Source organism: Rhodnius prolixus, unplaced genomic scaffold, assembly GCF_049639745.1.
Source record: "Rhodnius prolixus isolate KJV_2025 unplaced genomic scaffold, Rpr scaffold_1, whole genome shotgun sequence".
NCBI classification, from domain to species: Eukaryota; Metazoa; Arthropoda; class Insecta; order Hemiptera; family Reduviidae; genus Rhodnius; species Rhodnius prolixus.
This window is the reverse complement of record NW_027411581.1, coordinates 14,332,207-14,352,465: the sequence shown is the minus strand read 5'-3', so window position 1 is coordinate 14,352,465 and position 20,259 is coordinate 14,332,207. Positions and strand designations below refer to the sequence as shown.

The 20,259-nt window shown below is 33.5% G+C and overlaps 3 protein-coding genes across 6 annotated transcripts in view; 1 reads left to right on the top strand and 2 right to left on the bottom strand.

The window, feature by feature from the left end:
• Nucleotides 1-156: 156 nt before the first annotated feature.
• Nucleotides 157-1,156, bottom strand: RpS13 (ribosomal protein S13). Its single transcript, XM_074130615.1, has 4 exons — nucleotides 997-1,156; nucleotides 668-795; nucleotides 431-596; nucleotides 157-351 (listed from the first exon to the last, which is right to left on the bottom strand). The coding sequence occupies exons 1-4, from the start codon at nucleotides 1,017-1,019 to the stop codon at nucleotides 213-215; spliced, it is 456 nt and encodes a 151-aa protein (XP_073986716.1). The 5' UTR covers nucleotides 1,020-1,156; the 3' UTR covers nucleotides 157-212.
• A 140-nt stretch (nucleotides 1,157-1,296) lies between these two features.
• LOC141455355 (uncharacterized) lies at nucleotides 1,297-18,818 on the top strand. Its single transcript, XM_074130348.1, has 12 exons — nucleotides 1,297-1,594; nucleotides 2,824-3,373; nucleotides 3,471-3,735; nucleotides 4,916-5,077; nucleotides 5,182-5,372; nucleotides 6,799-6,955; nucleotides 7,048-7,290; nucleotides 8,259-8,390; nucleotides 8,486-8,669; nucleotides 8,747-8,961; nucleotides 10,635-10,838; nucleotides 17,785-18,818. The coding sequence occupies exons 1-12, from the start codon at nucleotides 1,504-1,506 to the stop codon at nucleotides 17,974-17,976; spliced, it is 2,586 nt and encodes an 861-aa protein (XP_073986449.1). The 5' UTR covers nucleotides 1,297-1,503; the 3' UTR covers nucleotides 17,977-18,818.
• The window catches only part of LOC141455275 (rho guanine nucleotide exchange factor 17), a 58,255-nt gene continuing 56,519 nt past the window's right edge, over nucleotides 18,524-20,259 (bottom strand). For all 4 annotated transcript variants that reach the window (XM_074130194.1, XM_074130201.1, XM_074130207.1 and 1 more), the window contains one exon: nucleotides 18,524-20,127. In XM_074130194.1, the coding sequence (XP_073986295.1) occupies nucleotides 19,898-20,127 (230 nt within the window). In that variant the 3' untranslated portion in view covers nucleotides 18,524-19,897. The remainder of the gene's footprint in view (nucleotides 20,128-20,259) is intronic.

Genomic DNA, 20,259 nt, shown 5'->3' with positions numbered 1-20,259 from the left:
ACAATGGAAGATCTTTAATAAAAAATATCAAAATAGAAGTAAATGAATTTTCTTTGCAGATTTTTGAAATACGCATATTTCAGAAATAATTTTTAGGGTAACCTGTTAAAAAGAAAAGAATGTTTAAGACAGTAAAATACTAAAAATAAAAGATAATTCTTATGTAAAAGAACTTTTTGCTTTATTGAAACGTTTCAAGATTTAAAATACATTTAAGCAACAAGAGCAGACGCTGTACTTGACTCGTACTTCCAGTTGGGTGCTAAAGTTCCTCTTGTTTTGTAATATCTAGCCAACCTATGAATTCTTGATTCAACCAGGATAAGTCTGAATTTGGAATCCTTGTCTTTCCTAGATGAAATTATGAACATTTTTACTTAGTACTTGGATTCAAGACAGGAGAATAAGTAACTGGATCAATTTGAGGTACCTGTTCCTTTCTAAATGTTTCCTGATAGCTACTGCCTTTTTTATCAAAAAGTAAAGATCTTCAGGGAGATCCGGAGCTAAGCCCATTGCTTTCATTATTCTTAATATTTTATTTCCAGTAACAAATCTCACTTGAGCTACTCCATGTGAATCCCTTAAAATTACACCTAAAAATAACATGAAATCTGGAGTATGAACATTCCTTTACAGTCATTATAAACATAAGAATTTGTCTTACCAATCTGAGATGGAGTCAGGCCTTTCTTGGCCAGTTTAAAGATCTGTTCTTTAACATCTTCAGCAGACAGTTTTAACCATGTCGGAACACTTCGACGATATGGCAAAGCAGATTGGGATATACCCTTACTGGAAAGAGAAACATTGGTTAACTTTTCATAATTTATTATTTATTCAATAAGGAAACATCAAAGATTCGGAAAACTTTAATTCACTAAGTCAACTATCACATTTTTACATGTTTACTAGGTTAACTTTATAATCATTCTAAGAAAAATAAAACAACTCTAAAAGCAATTTTGTTCATAAATTTGAACATAAAATCCTTACCCAGGTGCATGCATCCGACCCATGGTTTAATATTATGAATAAGTTTTTAGAAAGTACTTATACGACAACAATCACACCGCGAAAGAACAAACTTCACACATGGAAGAATGGCCTAACCTATTCGTATAAAAACAACTCAACTCATAGCATTGCTTTTACTCACTTCATTAAAAAAAATTACAATAAAACTTTTCATTATCATAGAGAGAAAATTTACGAAAAAAATATTGTTACTATATATTATATTATTTTAAAAAATCAAATATATGACAATTTTATTTGTAGTAACAAATACGCAGTTAGCGCTACTTATTGAAATTGCAGCGGGAATAAGAAGAAGGTTACTTACCTTTAATTTAATTATTTGAGTCTTGTTTTTTTAAAAGTTTAACAGAAGTATATTTTTTCATTCATTAAATTTGTTTTGAAATATATTAGAAATAAACTTAGACATTTAGGATTAGAAAAAGCAAGTTAAAAACATCTATTTTTTGCAATAGAATAAAAATGGAATTTGACAACATTTTTACAGCAATTCAAGGGAGATTGCTGAGTGCTCAGAAATCGTTGAATTTTAAACTTGTTGATATTATCAAGGGTAAGTTAATTACGATATTCCACCTCTTTTCTTACTACTCTAATAATCTGATTAGATCGAGTCTTCTTAAACAATTAAGCGTTTATTCATCTTGAGTTATTGTTTTGGTAGTTCAACTGTTTTTACTTCGTTTATGCTTTCATATGTATTAGCCTTAAGCATATTTAGATAAGGAAAATGAGTTGAAAGTAGTGAAATATAAAAATATGGTGATCCTAATTTATATGAAATAGAGAAATTTAAATTTTTAAGATCTTTAGGGTAATATTTTATTACATTATTACTAACTGCACCAAAACCATGGATAAAATATTCAGATTATTATTTATATGGGAATGACGGAGCGGCCCGAGACTTGAGCCTAATGATTCTCATGTCCCCCTGTGCCTCTCCTAATAAAGGATCGTAAAGGACTCTAAAAAGTAATCTCCAGGATTGATTATAATATCACTGAACTCCAAATCTCCCAACCATTTCCTTAATAGTGTGCCTCTCCGGAATTCAATAATCCTAGTATTAACATAATAGGCAAACTCATCAAACTTAGTGATATCGTTTGCACAACCTCTTCATCATAGTTCTTGCACTCAGGATTGACTGCCCTGCATACGTTGTGATAAAAAGGCCAACCATATGTAAAGTAAAGCCACCGAAGTTGTTGATTCCTTTATACTAAAAGAATAAAGTTTTTGCCTACTTGCGCTACCCAGTAATGCACTTCAGTAGAAGAGCTTCTCACGGCTCTTCTTGCTGACTGTTGTCTACTCCTTCAGTCTCCCTCTAATTCACATGAGTTGTTCAAAGCCTTGAGTGCAGCATGACTTCGAAAAGATACTCTCTTCTTTATAAACTCGCTGCACTCCTCCAACAAGCATTCAATTGCACAAATTATTTGAGCCTCAAGTATCGTAGTCAGACCCCAAAAGCCACAGAACTACCTTTGTTTATTTTCTGCAACCAAGTCCAGCTGAATAACATCTGACACTGCCCTCCATTAGCTCTTAAATTTTTACTCACCCAACCTTTAACGCTGTTGTCTAAAACAGCGTCTCACAAAACCCCATTTTATGTTCAATTTGGAAGGTTGAAATTTGTTCGTATGGTTTAACTTTTAAATTGAATAAATTGAGTATATTTTTATTTACTTTTAAAGCATATTATTTATTGGATAATTGTATATCATTTAAAATGGTGTATAATTTAATCTATGAGTCGATTGCTTGTTACAGGAATGCCCGAAGAATGTTCAGAAGCTTTGAAAATGATTAAAAATGCTCTTAAGGAATTAAATCTGCCCAAAGAATACAAAAGAAAAGTACATTTGTTATTTTTGTTAAATTCATCTTTCTATTCCTGTACATTTATTGAAAATGATCGCAATTTTTGCCATATAATTGGCGCCATACCGAAAATAAGTGATTACCTCTACTTTAATTTAGTTGTACAGTTGGACTGGCATGAATTTTTAGGCGAAACGTTACTTTATTGTCCAGAATTTTTAATTACTGATGTTCTGAGATTTATAGAATTGAATTTAGATTTGCTGGATTCCAGTAAGGCAGTTCAATTTTTTCATTCTATGTATGAGAATCTTTACAAGAAAATTATTGTATGTGACTGCAAATATAGGCGGCAAAAGATAGTTAAATATCTTTTAAATTTATTAAAATTTGATTTTCAAGTCATTGTTGATCAGATGGAACATAAAAAAGAAGTAAGAAATCAGTATTGGGGATACGTTAATAGGATGTATTTACAACTCACAGAATTTTGTGTAAGGTAAATTAATCTTCAAGATTGAGCATAATAATAGTAGCTTATGTTATTAATGAGAGGTATTAATATATTTTTTATTTATTTATATATATATATATAGGTTTATGGCTGAACCTATCGCAACTCAACCAGAGATTTATTGCTTTACGTTAGAGTTCGATTATACGAAGTGGCCAAATGCTACAAGCGAAACCAATTGGGGTAGACATTGTCTTGGTGTTATAGCTACCAAGACAGTGGAATCTATTAAGAAGATCAACGTAAATATGTATATGTCTTGGTGTGAAATAGATTTACCAGATCCTGCTACTGGAAAAACATTGCAGACATCTGTCAGGGAGGCTGCTTATACATGTCGTGAAGCTGTAAGTTATTGTGATTAGCGATTAAGATATCTTTTTTTAATTATTTCTTCTTTCACATCCGATATGTATTGTCTTCCCCTGTAATCTTTTGTTCTTTGAAATAGTAGTCCGTGAAACTTGAAAGATAGATAAGTATCGATTCTCCTGTCCAAGGATGAAGTTAAATAATTAACTTATTCCTAATCTTTTATCTGTTTACATTGTTTTATTAATGAAATAATCCATGTATCTCTAACTTTGTCTCTACTTTGAAATTATTAGGGTTTTCTGTGTTCCAAATGATGTACATATAATAACCAAAGGAAAGGTAGTAACTTTATTATGCTAGCAAAGATCACTGTGTTGTGGATTTTCTTTTGAAAGATTGGATATTTGACAATTATTTTAGCTGTTACAAAAATGGTTCCTGAATGGATATAAGGTCTGGAGCTGCGGGATATTTTGACAATGGAAGTCACTTTGTTATGCCTCTTGGAAAGTGGACTACTGTTTTTCAGTCCGAGGTTTATGCATGCTTTGTTGTATTTCAGATGCGCGGATTCGTTACTTCTTGGAAAAAAGGGTTAGTTTCCGTTCGGATTATCAGGCGACATGAGGCACCAAAATCTGGTGCACTTTTTTATAGATTGGTGCTGGAACGTTTTAGGGGACTGAAAGAGCTTTCTTCTTGATAGGAACAGCGGATTTATCGGGACAAATCGTGTAAATCTTGGTGGTTTATCTCTGGAACTGGATTTTTGTGCTACCGTGCTGTTATTATTCTTTGGGAAAAACTAAATTTATAAATTCAGAGGGGCTGAGATATGCGTAGGGCATTGTTCCTTATACGAAATAATAATAATTGCAGATGCTTTCTCAAACTGTAGATTGAAATTACCTAACCGATTTCAAAAAAAAATTTTTTGTTTTTTTTTAAGGAGCTCAAATACTATGAAAATATGCAAAAAAAAAATATAACGTTCCATTTGAAAAAACAAAGTTGGATGCTGTATCTCGAGATACAGGGGTTTAAAAAAATGGGTCAATCACTGAAAATAAACTAGACTAAAAATGATTAAATACGTGTTTTTTATTTTTTCGAAATTTCCCGCAGTTAAAAAAAAAAGTGGGTGGAGCATATAACTCTGGTCACCCTGTATAAAAACTGAACTTTTAAGCGGGTACTTTGCAATTTCCTTAGATAAGATCCATTGCTAACCTTTATGATTATATAAGTGGACTGCGATCGCTAGATATGGCTTTGGAAAGTATAGCTCTTAGACCAATAACTGAAGATGAAGAAGTGGCTGCAGCTGATCCGAATACATTGGTTATCAATATCCTGAACCCCAAAAGAACACAAGTAAGGATTTATTTTATGTAAAACTATATAAGAATAATATTATGAGTTTCCCATTCAAAGTAGAATTGAATAGCCTAATGACATTTGTATGAAACTATTTTTAGATAAAATGGTTGCGAGGTTTGATAGAAAGAGGGATTTTCGAAAGTGCTCCTTACATGAAAGTGGTAATAGACAATGCCAGATTAATAGATCAAGACACATGTCAACTCCTATTAAATAAAGCAGTGCAGTATATATCTTCAAATTCTATAATGCAAACTGATCTCGCACTAATTAGAGAAACAGTTTTTAGGTAAAAATTGTGTTTTAATTATTTACAATTTTTTAAATTATTTGCATTTGAAATAAGAATATTTTAAATTTAGATCTTTACTGAAAATTTACTCTTTAGCTCCTCTGATTTTTTGAAAAAACGTGGTTTTTGCAAACGATCGCTTCTTTTTTTGTGACCAAGATTTTTTTCTGGAAAGTTGCCTCTATCTTTAAACCATAAAATAACAATTGTTTCATTCAAAACTCCATTGAATAATAATTATTGAATGCAGTCTTTTAGAGGTAACATCATTTTTTTTTTTTTTTTCACCTTATATAGGCGAATCAGTTTTGCTTAATTATTTTCATTTGCTTTATAAAAATATGTTAATTATTTCGTTGTTCTTAAGGGATTGTACTATAATAGAATCCCTCCCTCCCTTCCTCCACCATCCTCTCCATGGTCCATTTAGTAGCGCTTCGACATGCAGTTCAAATTCGATTTTTCTAAAAAGTGGCTCCAACAATTTTCTTGAAATTCAAAATAAAAAAAATGGATTTTTTTTTAGAGTTTTGTTTCTAAGTAGACATTGCAAAATATTTTCATAGTACATACTTGAAATTAGATTGGTTGTGGGATGTTTCCAGGTTTTTTTGGCACCAGCCAAGACTGCCCTATTTTGCCGATCCCATGTTAATACGATAGCATTAATCTCCCCTTTTTTGCAAGTTTAAGTATTCCCCACTTCTTAAACGAGATCACAGATCTCGCAATGAAACCAGATAAGATATTGCCTGTCCTACTCTGAGGCTGTATATACATATTATATAAATATATACTGTCCACCTTGTGTAGAGTTGTTTTTGGAGCATTTTAGCATTGTAAAAAGATTAGATTGAGTCGTCATGGGCACTTAACTTGGTGCGGGTCGAGACCAGAAGCCAGTCACCGGCTGGACCTCAAAGAGATGTGATGTACGCCTTGACCAAGTGTCGGCAACCACCTTAATTTATTTATTCTTAATTAAATTACTGAAAGTAATACTTTGTTGTTTAACTCACCAAATGCAAGTGTTTGGAACAATTTTCAATGGAGTATGATGCGACAAAGTTTAGGTTAGGTTAGTTTGTCAGATTTATGGAGCCAGTGCGCCCGAGTGGTCCGTCCTCCACATCGGGTCTAATTTAGCTTGTAGACATTCCAGCCTAGTAACGGCATGATAAGAAGAGCAGCTAATTCCTGCCATATGAACACACTCATGAGAACTTGTTGGCCAGCGCCTAAAAAAAAAAAGGCTTGATGTGATTTTTATTTAAATAACGACAGTTCTGAAATCCTAAACTCAATTGTTTCTGGCTGAAATGCAATTTCCCACTTTATATACCCTCTTTAATTATTAATTATTTAATTAATTCCTTTAATTGAATATCTCTTATATCAACATTTTTACTTTTGTCCCCTACAGTTGCCTTAGGGCTGTTTCACTAAATGACCAAATGCAACTGTTAGAACGATTTTCAGAGGAGTATGGTCAAACGAATATTTTAACTTCTGATAATTTTGAATCATCTGTGATTGGTTTGCTTAATAAGATTGTGTCTGATAGCAATAGAAGTCCAGAAGTATGTACATTTTTGTGTTTAATAAATTAAAAAATAAATAAACTATTCTCCAAAGTTTAATATTGATTATTAATGTGTTCTCGGATTTTCAGGTATACAAAGACACACTATGCTTGGCTTTTGAAAATTCTGAAGTTTTATTGTCCATTTGTTTGCGTGAGTGTCTAACCAGTAAACAGAAATCTGATCTAATAGTTGAGATGTTGCAATATATTAAACCAGTATTCAATATCAGCTATCGTGGTACAACAGTAGGTTTAACCCAGACGGTATCACTTATAACTTCAATAAGTAAAGGAGATTCCGATCAGCAGAGAGAAACTTGTTTGCGTACTGTAAGTTTCAACTATAATCAAATTCATAGTTATTTAATTATTGCATTACCATTTATTAGGAGGGCAAAATGTCTAACGACATCTAATAACATAACAATAAAGATAATAAAGATGATAATAAATATATATCTAGCAAAGGATTAATAAAAAATATGTAATCATGTATTTATTTATGTATTTATCATTTCTACGAATTTATCATTTGTATTGAATTTTGTAGGCTTCACTGTAACAAAACTATTCTTTTAAACCATATACGTGAGTTGCGTTTATACTTCCTTTCTTGACGTTTCTTTTTAAAAAAAGTTTCATCATAGTGTTTTTTTTTTATAGGAGTGTTAGTAATTTAAAGATATCTACTCTATTGGTCTTAGAAAAAGTCACGCAATATTGAAAATGGATCTAATAATAATCATTCTGAAACTGGAGAATTAGCTTCGCTTTTTAATTCTCATTATGCTGTGCTAATGTTAAATTTGTAATAAATATTGCATTGAATTGATAGAAGCTAGAGGAAAAAATTTCTCCCACCTCTTTACCATTAAAGGCCTAAAATACAATATTTTACCAGGAAAGTTCAAAAATAAAAGTTGAATGACTGCAAGAAATGTAATTCAGAATACAAAAAAGGCTAGGGACATTTTCGAGAAATTTACAGAAAAGTAAAATATGGTTAACAGCCAACGTGGAGGTTCACGAGGTCATAGGTAAGCACCCCTGGTGCTAAACTACGGACTTGTGTTTTGAACTTCTTGACGCCAAATCGCTTTTAAAATTTCTTTTATCAAAGATCATTGAAGAGGAGTATATGTTCTCATTTTTCTCTTGAATTTTGCCTGCTTCTCACCTCAAACTCCTCAAAAATCGTGTACTACTGCTTTTACAACAAAACTATTACATGCTTTACCCTTTGGTGGAGTTGAGTTATAAATCTCGAATGGAATTGAAAATATATATATTTACTGTAGGTAACATCATTATGCCAGAAATCACTGTTGGATGGGAAAAAATTGTTGAACGACCACGTAGTTCCTCTGTTCGAGTCTAGCTTATTGGAGAAAGAATTGCAGTGCTCGATATTTTACCAGGAAATTATAATGGTTAATATTTATTTCATATTCTTATATATATATATAAGAATATATATATTTAATGGTTTTGTTTTTGGATAATTTCAGCTGTATTTTTTTTTAAGGCATTAACACAAATAGAAGATTACAGTTCCATGGCCTTGGTGGTACTTATTGCAAAATCCATGAACAGATTAAGGCCTAAAATTACATCTTTCACTATGAAAGCAGTACACTTTACATCGGCCAGTTCTAAGCTTTTAACTTCTCTTATTGACCGATTTCTTCTAGATAAAAACTATGAAGAAGGTTAGGAGATGGATATTTTTCTTATTAACGAACATATATTTCATAGAGAACATTACTTTAAGTTTATGTTTTTTTAGATAATGAGGTAAAGTGGGTGCGTGGAGTGGCGTCTTGTTTGTCACCTTTAACTTGTAGGTATATGTCCCAACTTTGGTGTAAATGGGGCAAGGAGCCTCCCGTCAACAGAGATGATCCAACTGTTTACTGTTACCTATACGGACTAGGAAAAGAATCAGCTCTTTCTTCGTTAGATCAAAAACAGAGGTTTGCCATAGTTTCAGCTGTTGTTAAGGTAACAACAAAAATCATTGATTTGTTTTTTTAATTTATAACTGTTAATGTTTGTAATGTTAGTAACGAGGTAGTTAATATCTGGCTCATTCGGATTAAATTGTACATATGTATATATATTCTACATATTCTTATACTCTAATATATATATTTATATATATATAGAGAGAGAGAGAGAGAGGGTGAGCGGATAAGGATGTCAACAAAATTATGAAACGTTCTGGTGAGATGCTTTTTGAATCACTGGTATTCAACGAAAAAAACAAAATGTTTTTCTGTAAAAAGACTTTCTCGCCAGTGCGTACATGCCTTTTCGGAATTTAGCACGCCTACAAGAAAACTTAATCGCAGCTCCAGAGATGATATATTTAAGGAAAACAAAAAGTAGACCAAAAGAGGCAAAAACAAGTAAGGCTAAGAACGAATTTTAGTTATTATATTGCTACAAAAATAACTGAGGAACACGATCTAAGTTGGTTTGGTTCTTCGGTGGCTCCTCAGTGCTATAGTGAGGGATAAAAAAGAATAAAGAGACCGAAACTAAAATGATGAGGGTCCCAGAAGGAGACCTGTGTCGCACATACATCAACATAACAAGTGCGTTCCTTTTTACGGAAAATGATTTTCTAGCAACTAGTCAGTGTTACAAACATGTTCAGGAGACATTACGCCATTTTCAACTCCATTTTGGATGTCACTTTGGTCTAGCTGCCTAATCTTTACAAAATTTTCGATGATCAAATTATAAAAAAACTTTTTTATGAGAGATTTCTCTGAGTAAAATCAAAAGCCGTATTTTAAAAATTCAACGAAGACCACATTTAATTTCAGCACACGCATTTGGGCGAATATCTTACCTTTTGAACATCAGGCTTTTAAAAGTTATAAACATATTTGTTAAAAGAAGCAGAAAATTATTTGAATGTGTGAGATCTAAAATTACCTGAAGGTGAGCCGAAGTATTTTCAGTCTAAAAAAAAATTGTACACTGCTGTCATGGTTTATACATAGGTTTCCTCCATGTTACAAGTATCCACGAAAAAGTACTTGTAAATAAAGTAAAGTAATCATTTATGTTGTACTGACTTCCGCCAATATCAAATTAGGTGTCAATGACGGAGAGAACGGTAGGTTATGCTTAACTATTAACAATTTATCACAAGTATCTTCAGCTGGACTCGAACTGAGGGTCGCCCATTCAGCACTACCCGCCACCTAATAAGAACCATGCATTGAAGAAGTTTATTATTAAATCTTCTTCACCTTACTATTCTTACCCTTCTGATGAATTCCGACTGGTAAAAGAATAAACCAGAGAGCTCATCCTCAAATCCAGGTTTACGCTGTACGGATAATGAAACCACAGTGACTTGCGTGTTTGAAAGTATCGAATGCAAAATCTTTTGCAAGGAATTTCACCTAAACCTGAAATGAAAATCCTCTGGTTTAAAAAGAACATAAAGAATAATGTATATTTTATATACAGATTCATCTACAACTTGTATTTATTGACTGACCTCTGTTTTTCTTTTGTAAACATTTTCAACCACTTTTCTAGACAAAAACCTCATGCTGCCTGGGCTGAAGATCCTAATATGATTTTAATGAACAGTGATATTTAAATAAAATTGAGTCAGCACTTTTTTAACTAGCAAAATTTTTCTGTTGTTACAGGTTTTGCCGCAGTTAATACTCTCAGAATGGGAAGAAATCGGATGCACAGAAGCACCACAGGATAAGAAAGATTTGACTGTGACAACTTTATCGGTATTCTTTATACTGGCTGACTGTATTCTTATTTTATTTCAACTTCCTTTTATGATCCAGAATCCTTCGTGTCTTGGCCATACGCTTACAAATTTTTTGCATTATTGCCAGGTATATAACTAATAATAATTTTAAATTAAACTGAACACTTATTGGACTTTCTCTTACCGAACTTTTTTTTTTTTTTTGGCCTTATTGTACCATGCAAATTAGCCATTGGTAACGTGTACTTGCGTATTAATTTAAAGTTGAACAGTCGGATTTAGTATGTGTTGAAACGTACACCTTGAAAGGTGTTACGAGGGGATATAATTTATTTCTTTTATATTGTTATTTTGTTTGTTCGGATGTAGTTGTATAGTTCTCGGTAGATGTTGTCTGTATGGTGCGTCAGTGTAAATCGGCTGGTAGAGGGCAGTCTGTCTTCAGTACTGCCTTCCACAGCTGATCCCTGCCGTTGGTATATTTGCCTCAGGCTAAGATTATATGATTGGCATCAGCTATCGATTCGGAATCACAAGGTCATGTAGAATTTATGTGAATTCCGATACCCGCCAAATGAAGTGGTGAATAATTATGATTAAATCTTAGCCTGCAGATCGTGCTGTAGAATCCTCTACCTTCTGTATTGATGGAACCACGGTTTTACCGGAATGGAAGGTTGAATGGATGAATAGAATTTACCCTTTAGATTTTTTGATATGGAGTAACTTTCTTCCCATTTTTTATAACTTATTTTTTTGTAATAGCTTTTTATGTCTGAGGGAGAAAGTGAATTAATGGTAGGCTCCCGCAATCGAGTGGCTTCTTTCGCCGCAGCGTCAGCCTTCTCATTGCCGGCCAGCCCGTAATGGCCTCTCACCCATATCAGATATACTGACTTACCATTCCTAATCAGTTGGTTCAGCAAGTTTAAGGAATCTATAATCAGGAAAGAGGGGTCTCTGCCTGGGTTTTGTAATTTTTGGAGCACACCTTTGCTATCACTCAAAATAACGGCGTGCTGGACAGTCGATGACAGTAAATAAGCTAAGGATTTATTGATGGCTACTAATTCTGCAGTAAAAACTGAGGCTAAATTATTGAGTTTATACTGAAAACAGGAATCTAACTGGGAATCATAAATTGCACATCCAACTCCGTCACTACTTTTAGAGCCATCGGTATAGAAATAATTAAAGTGAGGGAATTTGTTCTCGAGTTCGGACAGGAGGTAAGAATTATTTACTGCATTGGGAAGATCAGGGTCGTATTGGTAGAAGTTGACGGAGATATGCGAACTATAGTTTTGAATCAGTGTAGTATAGTCAAAATGATACCTAGGAAGGAGTTCAAGGTGATTTAAGGGGTCTGAGAAGTGCGACAAGTCACAGAAAACTTCTACTAGTATTGGACTTTTCCTTTTAAACCAGTATCTTTCTGTGAAGACTCGAGTAGCTATGTGACTGATTCTGCGCGTTACTGGATGATTTTTGATTCTCAGTCTGTCTACAATGAAGCGGGAAGCTAACAGCTTCCTTCTTATATTTGAGGGAAGTCACGGGCCTCTACTAAAAGGGTGTTGATAGGAGTGGATTTGAGAGCCCTTAAGCAGGACCTCAGCGCTTTGTACTGAATTCTTTCTATTTTCACCAAGTGATTATTTGCAGCCTCCCCGTAGAGGAAACAACCATAGTCTATTCTCGAAAGAATTAATTGTCTGTAGAGCATTAGCGATGTTTTGATATCGGCTCCGTAGTTCAGACGGTTGATGCATCTCAGTATGTTTAGCGACTGTTCACATCCCTTAACCAACTATTCAATTTGCTGTCTCCATAACAGTTTGTTATCTATTGCCATACCTAGCGTCCTCATGATGGGCCCAACTCGTAGTTGATAGCCACCTAGCGATATCGAGGATGGGATAGAGTATTTTCTGTGCCTAGTGAACACAGTCACGCTACTTTTATTCTCAGACAGTGTGAGACCCATGTCTGAGCACCACCGGCTGAACAACAACATGCACAGCTTAGTTTTCTCAAACTTTCGTCTAGCGTTAGCTCTTGACTGTACAGGATTATGTCATCAGCATACTGAGATACAGAAACATCCGTGCCTACTGCTGCCTTAAGATCGGCCGTATAGATGTTAAAAAGCAAGGGACTGAGCACCGCCCCTTGCGGCAATCCCAAGTGCGTTACACGAGGACCATATATTTTGCCGTTATACCGGATTTTAATGGAGTGGAAGGAGAGAAGGTTATGAGTGTGTCTGATAATTCTAGATGGTATGCCCATATTAACCATTTCATTTATGAGCACGGAGATACAGACAGAATTATAGGCGTTTTTTAAGTCGATATTCGCTACCATCATATACTTGTTGTCAGAGAAGCAGCCGTATATGTCGGACACAAAGCCAGCTAAGGCATCAAGAGTGCACCGCTTCTTCCTGAAGCCATTCTGATATTGAGGGACTTTTCTGTTTGCCTCTACCTACCACTCTAATCTGGCTTTAATAAGGCGTTCAAAGGTTTTACCTATGCAGGAGGATAAAGCAATGGGACGATAGGAATCGTGTAGGGAAGGATCTTTGTTGGGTTTTAATAACGGCACAACTATTTGATTGCTCCAGACATCTATGCGTTTCTCCTGAACCCAAACATCATTTAGCACTCTCAGCAGAACTTTTTTACCATTGGATGACAGATTAGTCAGCATTGGGTAGTGGATGTTGTCCTCACCCGGGGAGGTATTTGAATTTGTTTTAAGGGCAAGGATGAGTTCATTGTAGGAAAATGGATCATTAAGTTTGTGGGAGCCGAAGGATGTATCAGGAATTTGATCTTGATTTGGTACTATTTCAGGAGAGAAGGAGTTCAAGAATTCAGGAACCCAGTTGTCTGAAGAGATTTTGCGACCGACATATCCATGCCTGAGAGCTCTCACCCCACTCCAGATCCTCGACTGGTGTATTTCTATTGAAGGAGTTGCAAAACTCCGCCCATTTCATTCTCCTTTTTTCTCTATATATTTTCCTACATAAAGTAGAGGCTCGTTTACAGTTTATGAAATTTGACAGACTGGGAGGCAATTTATACTGTTTGAATGCATCTATATTGTATTTTCTGGCTTTATCGCATTCCTCATCCCACCAAGGTTTGGGAGGATGTTTAGCTTTGCGCCCTAGATAAGGTTTGAACTTGGCGATACAGATTTCGGCCGCACCATTAATACATGCCACAAAGTGATCATAATTAAGGCAAGGATCTTGAGAGGTAGGCATCTGAGAGAGCAGCTGATCCGATAAGAGAGTGTACTTGTCCCACTGAGCAGATTTCAGGTTCCATTTTCTACTGTTATGAGGTGGATGATGGTCAGGCTGAACTTGTTTATCTATTGACATGAGGATGCCCACATGGTCCGACCCGAACGGCTCATCCACGACCCTCCATTCAATCCTAGGTATGAGAGATGGAGTACCAACGGATAGATCAACTGCGGAAGGACGTCTGTCATGTCTCCGTATAAGAGTGGGAGTCCCATCATTTAGAATACAGAGATTCTCAATGTCTACGGCATCTATTAAGTTTCGACCTTCAAAATTATCGTAAGAGCATCCGAAGCTAGTGTGATATGAGTTCAAATCCCCACACATCAACAAAGGAGGTTTAATTGTTCTGATGAGGGATGTCCAGAAGTCAGTATTTAATTTATGGCCAGGTGCACAATAAATTGATAGGATACTCATCTCTAAATTTATTACTTTGCACACAATACCACAAACTTGCATCGCATTGTTATTAAATTTTGAAGGGAAGTTAATTATTTGATACTGTATGTTATTTTTTATCACAATGCCCGCGCCTCCATAGCCATCATTTCTGTCCGCTCTTACAATAGTATAACAAGAAATAGTAAATAATTGTGATTTTTTAAGCCAAGTTTCAGAAAGTAACGCCAAGTCAATTTTGTTCAGTCTAAGAAATGATTCCAGATAATTCCTATTAGCAGCGAGAGATCTAATATTTAGCTGTAAAATTTTTAACATTTTTTCCTTTTTTTTGTTTCCCCCCTCCTCAGCTAGAATGACGAGCATTCCTGTCACCACAAATCATGGTTGGTTGCTTCCAAGTTTCAAAAAGTGTTGTCCACTTATTGGATTTAGTTTTATGTATCCGTCGGCTCTCACAATGTTCGTATCCAGAGATGCTGAAATTGTCCGTCATCTTTAACCAAGTTTCAGGGGTATTTTGATCGGTTGACGTTGGTCTTAACGTTACGGATTGTCTTGTGCGGTATTATCTCCCCTTTGCAATTCATGCTCGTGAATTGAGATTTTAGCTTGTATTAATTGAGGAGCTTTTGTAATAATATTACAATTATTAATATATTTAGCCAGAATTTCTTCTAAGTTAGACGTGATGACCTTAATTATTTCGTTGTTGTTGTCATGCACATATTTATTTTCTGAATTAAGTGAACAAAATACTTTACACCACTGTCTTGAGTGTTTCCTATTGATGGTCTGTCTGTCGGAACACTCTGTGTCCCTTGCATAGTTATTCTGTGCATCTTACTAGCTGACTGTTTTATTTCTTCGCCACTGATACGGGAAACTATTGGGCTGTCATCATACAAGGTTTTTGACCTCATTGAATCACGAAACTGTTTTGACAACATTTCATTATTAACGTGTCTAGTTTTATTCGCTATTTTTGGAGGTTTTCTTAGCGATGAAGTTGTCGGACTAACTTCAGGTAATTCTGGAAATTCACTCACACTCAGTACATCAAATTTATTTTTAGTTGCCATGGCAAAAGAACTTTTATTTAGTATTTTATTTTTAATTTCATTATTTTGCATTATTTTAACGGGACAGTCCCGGAACGTAGATCTGTGTTCACCGTTACAGTGAATACACACTGGCAATGTCGCCTCGGCTAGGGGACATTCCCTGACATTATGATTTTGCGTGCAATGCTCGCATCTCATTTTGCTTCTACACAGTTCTTCAGAGTGTCTGAAACGTAAACATTTCATTGTCCTCTAACTCAACATCGACATCCCTGATTACGCCAGTACATTGATCTCTGTAATTGGGAATGTATGCAATTATTTCTCTTTCCTTGAGAATTTCAAGATTTAATAAATCATTGGCAGCCTGTGGTGAACGTGTGGTCACTTTCATTCTATTTTGACCCGCTACTGAAATATCAACTATTTCATCTTTATATGTACTAGATGACTTAAACAGCCACTTACCCAGAGCCATCCTATGTAACTTACCCAAATTGCCTTTATTTCCTTCCAAATTTACTACGTATGGACTTGTCAGAATTACGATACCGATTTTTCGTGGCCTTATCAATGTAATCTGATTTGCTAGGAGGTTGATTTTTATTATTAGTTCTGATTTCATGGACATGAACCTTATTTACGCTACTCGATACAGCATCCCCCCCCTCTTTTATTGCCTCGTACCATAGCTTCATTAGGTGCTGTAGTGGTTGAATGAGGTGTTACTTCTACTTCCATATTCTTACTTCCATTCTCACATGTCCGTCTTGTAGTATTGTCACCGACACTTCCATTATCAATGTCTAACTTATTTGAATTATTAGTAGTAAACGGTGGCCCGGGGCCACCGCTACTCACAGTCACTTTGTTATTAAATTTTCTTGAAACTTTTGCACCAAATATAGTACGAGTATAGTAGTATTACATTATAGTAGAGTTCATTGTTATTCAGGTTCACTATAATAAAATGATACTGTTGAAGAAAGATGTGACCTTAAAGCATGTTCTGAATCCCCCAATAAAATCAATATTTTTTTTTTTTAAAAAGTTCAAAACCAATTTAATATGCCAAAACTTACGTTATGCCGAAGTTTAAATAAAATCTTTACATTCATGTCTAAAAAAATTAACAGAAAATCCGAGAAAGCAGGTCGGTTCAGTAGTACTTTCTGATGGCTGATATTCTTTCAACACCGAATTTTTGATAAACATTTTATTTTGTATTATAGTATTTCAATATAATGAGTGTTTATTAGTATATCCAATATAACGTCACGGTCTTTTAAAGAAGAGTTTAACTTCATTTCATCTTAGAAAACCCCGCATATATAAAGTTTCGTTGAAAAATATTTCAAATAAACGTTATAGACCTACGTAGAAGTACATACAATTATACATGTAAGTAGTGTGTACTCTACGAAGTTTGAAGGAAATCATAGAAACCATTTAGTTTAATTTAAATTTTTTAAGTTTTGTTTTTTAAATATTAATGAAAATTCTATTTAGCAAAGCAGTGGTTCTGGACGACTGATTTTCTTTAACTACGGACTTTATTACTTGTTGAAGATGTGATTTTATATGACGTAGCACACATGTTTTTTGTATCCCTAAACGGTTAAGGGCTTTTATCCATCAACAGAGGTAGATAATACATCAGTCTAGTGTAGAGATTTCTACTTCACTTATCTCAAACCACATTTGCTGACACATTTTCTTAATTATTTGATTCCTTAATAAAGTAAAGTAATCCCCTATTTTTTCCGGATGATGCTAAATGTTACTTTGTAATAGTAGTTAGGAAGGTAGGACTCTGCTTTTAAAGCGCCTTATATGAATTCTCCTGGGGGAATATTCCAAATAAATGTTTTAAGACATACCTATTTGAAATAAAAAAATTGTGTGAAGTTTTCGAAAAAAATTATAATACTGAAAAATCGGTTCAGAAAAACGGACACCTAATGGCTAATTTTGTACATAAGTTATTGTCGGGTTCGATGGTGGTAAATGTAATACCAATATAATAGTGATTATTAAATGTAATACCAAATTTTTACTTCATGCAATTTTTTATTTTTTATGAGTTGTGTGATCAAACCTCACACAAACATCAGTACGACGTTCTCTCCTTTTATACCTAATGGAACTTATTGGTGATAAGTTATTACCAATAACTCCCAGTTTAATAATAAATATGTTGGAAGATATTAATAGGACCGGCCTAAAGGCAACTTTTTGGTTTATTGCTTCATTCAATAAAATGTAAAAAATAATGATTTCAGGTGCGCATTCTAGGAACCAAGTTGTTGAAAGTATTAAATGAAGAACAGAAAACGAATATACAAGATAAAATTGACCAAATAGCTCATCAATTACCCGAAGCTTTAATTAAATCAAAAATGCCCTATATTGTACATTTACAGAAATCTATTTCAGATTCTGACATTTCTAGTAAGTCGGAATTGCTTAATTGAAAAAGCAATTTAATTTTATGGTCTCATTCTTCATTTGTTCTACTAATGACTAAGAGTAATTTATGTTCATTATTAAGTTGTGTTATTATGTAAATATTAGTTGTTTTTTTAATGAAACGTAAAAAATTCCTATAGTAAACCTGATGATAATTTATTACTTTACATATCTTCTTGTATATTTAAAATAATAAATAAACTTCATTGTGTATTATAAAATATCTTCTGCAATCACCAAAATTTCTGGCAATTTTATTGATGCCTTAGTTAATAATAATCTACTTGCAAAAGTAAAACGAAATCATATATATATATATTCTAGATATCCTGGCTCCTCCATCTAGAACCCTAGAACCCATGTCGCTTTTTCAATAACTGACCTGTAATGACACCGATGCACACTTGTTAAAATTCGGAATTTTAGCAACACATTTAACCCTTCTGTATAATATGTAGGACACGAAACCGTACATTAAATTCATGTGATGGTTTTTTAAAGGAAATACTTAAAATTTAACAAGGAAATTGAGTTGATATCAAGTAAAATACATTTAACAGACTATTCAGTTTATTTTTTCTTACTAAACTGCCGCTTATAAACGTTAGATCTTAAAGCCAAGTTCTTTGGCGACGTACATTACCCTTTCGAGCGGTTGCACTTTTTCGCTTCATTTTTACAAGAAGTTGCTAATGTATTTCTTCGGAGTACACGTGTAAAGAATGTGTTAAAAGCTACAGGACAAGCTTCGGGGAACTTTCAGAACCTTGTAAGCTTTTATAAATGTGAAGTTTGTATTGAAACTCTTGTAAAACAAAAAAAATAAAATAAAAATACAGATTCTGTACAGAGGTATTTTCGTATGATCAATCTGACAAAAACATCAAGTTTAAATATTACATTTGCACTCTCGGCGATTTTTAGTAAAGCTATATCGAACATATGTCTAAAAAATATATTTACGAATTCAGTAAACTCGAGAGCATGAATGTCCATTAAAACAAATTAGAGATCGTCGACAAATACATAAAAAAATTTAACAATTAGTACAACCAGTGTAAGTTTATTTAAGGAGATAAAAATGTACATCAAAACTAGTATTTGTTAAATTAGAAGCAAAATATATGTTCTCTTACTTTTATTAACATTATTCCTATACAAATTTAAATTACTAGATATTAAGTTTTACTTTAAAAAATCACAAATACTCAGTTGTATCATTTAATGCATAACGAACATTAAAAATCTTCTTTCTTATATAATAAATAAATAGATGTATTATTTATCATTTAAACAGTTTTTTTAGAATTATCGGAAACCCACGGAAAAACAGTTAAAATTGGAGAGGGAAAGGAAAAACAATAGCGGATATTTTTCAAATTGAATAATACATAAATTACAATTTTTACAATTAAAATTTACAAACAATATACGTATGCATAGATATACAAGTATGTGGAGTCTTTTAAAAAAGGAATTTGATCTAAACTATTTGAATTTAATAATTTTTTTAAAAACTTTTAAGAGAAGAAAAAATTGTTTGAGCAAAATTTTGCTAATTTTTTTTTGAAAAAATTAAGGTAATGAGATTTATTGATGGCACATATTTTAGGCAATTTTCATAATTACAAATAAATTAAAATTTGATTTACATATTAAGCATTTTTTATGTACATTATAAAATATAGAAAAAGCTCATTTTGTTTTCATTTTTCATCTATTTTCTATAGATTTCAATTTAATTATTTATATACACAGAATAGGAACAATTTTTAAAAGTATACACTTCATGTATCTAAACTTTAAAAAATTAGCAAACAAATCCCAATATGGGAGTTGTATAACAAGCAGGATTATATACAAAGTTATAAATGTATATATAAATACTGAAGACAAAAAACTACATAGCATTAAAATTCTTAGGTATTATACATTCCACAATAATAAGTGATTGGTTGAATCTTCTCTTCCTGCAACCTCTGATAGACCAGCCGATCTAAAATCTTCATAACCATCGCCGCCCGATATGACTAGAAGTTTACCAGTATCTTGTTTATTGTGATAAGTGGAATGACGCCGCCTTTCAACCGATTGTGTCACTGATATATCTACTGTTGTCAAAAATCTTACATGACCGGTGTGTCCATGTGGTACCCCTAGAAATAAAATATAAGAAAATATTTGTAAATAATCCCAGTCCTAGAAAAACTGTATCTCAGCAGCAAAGAGCAAAACCTAAATGCTTTTCCAGGATTTCTTCATTCTTTTGGACAAATTTTTGTAGGTTT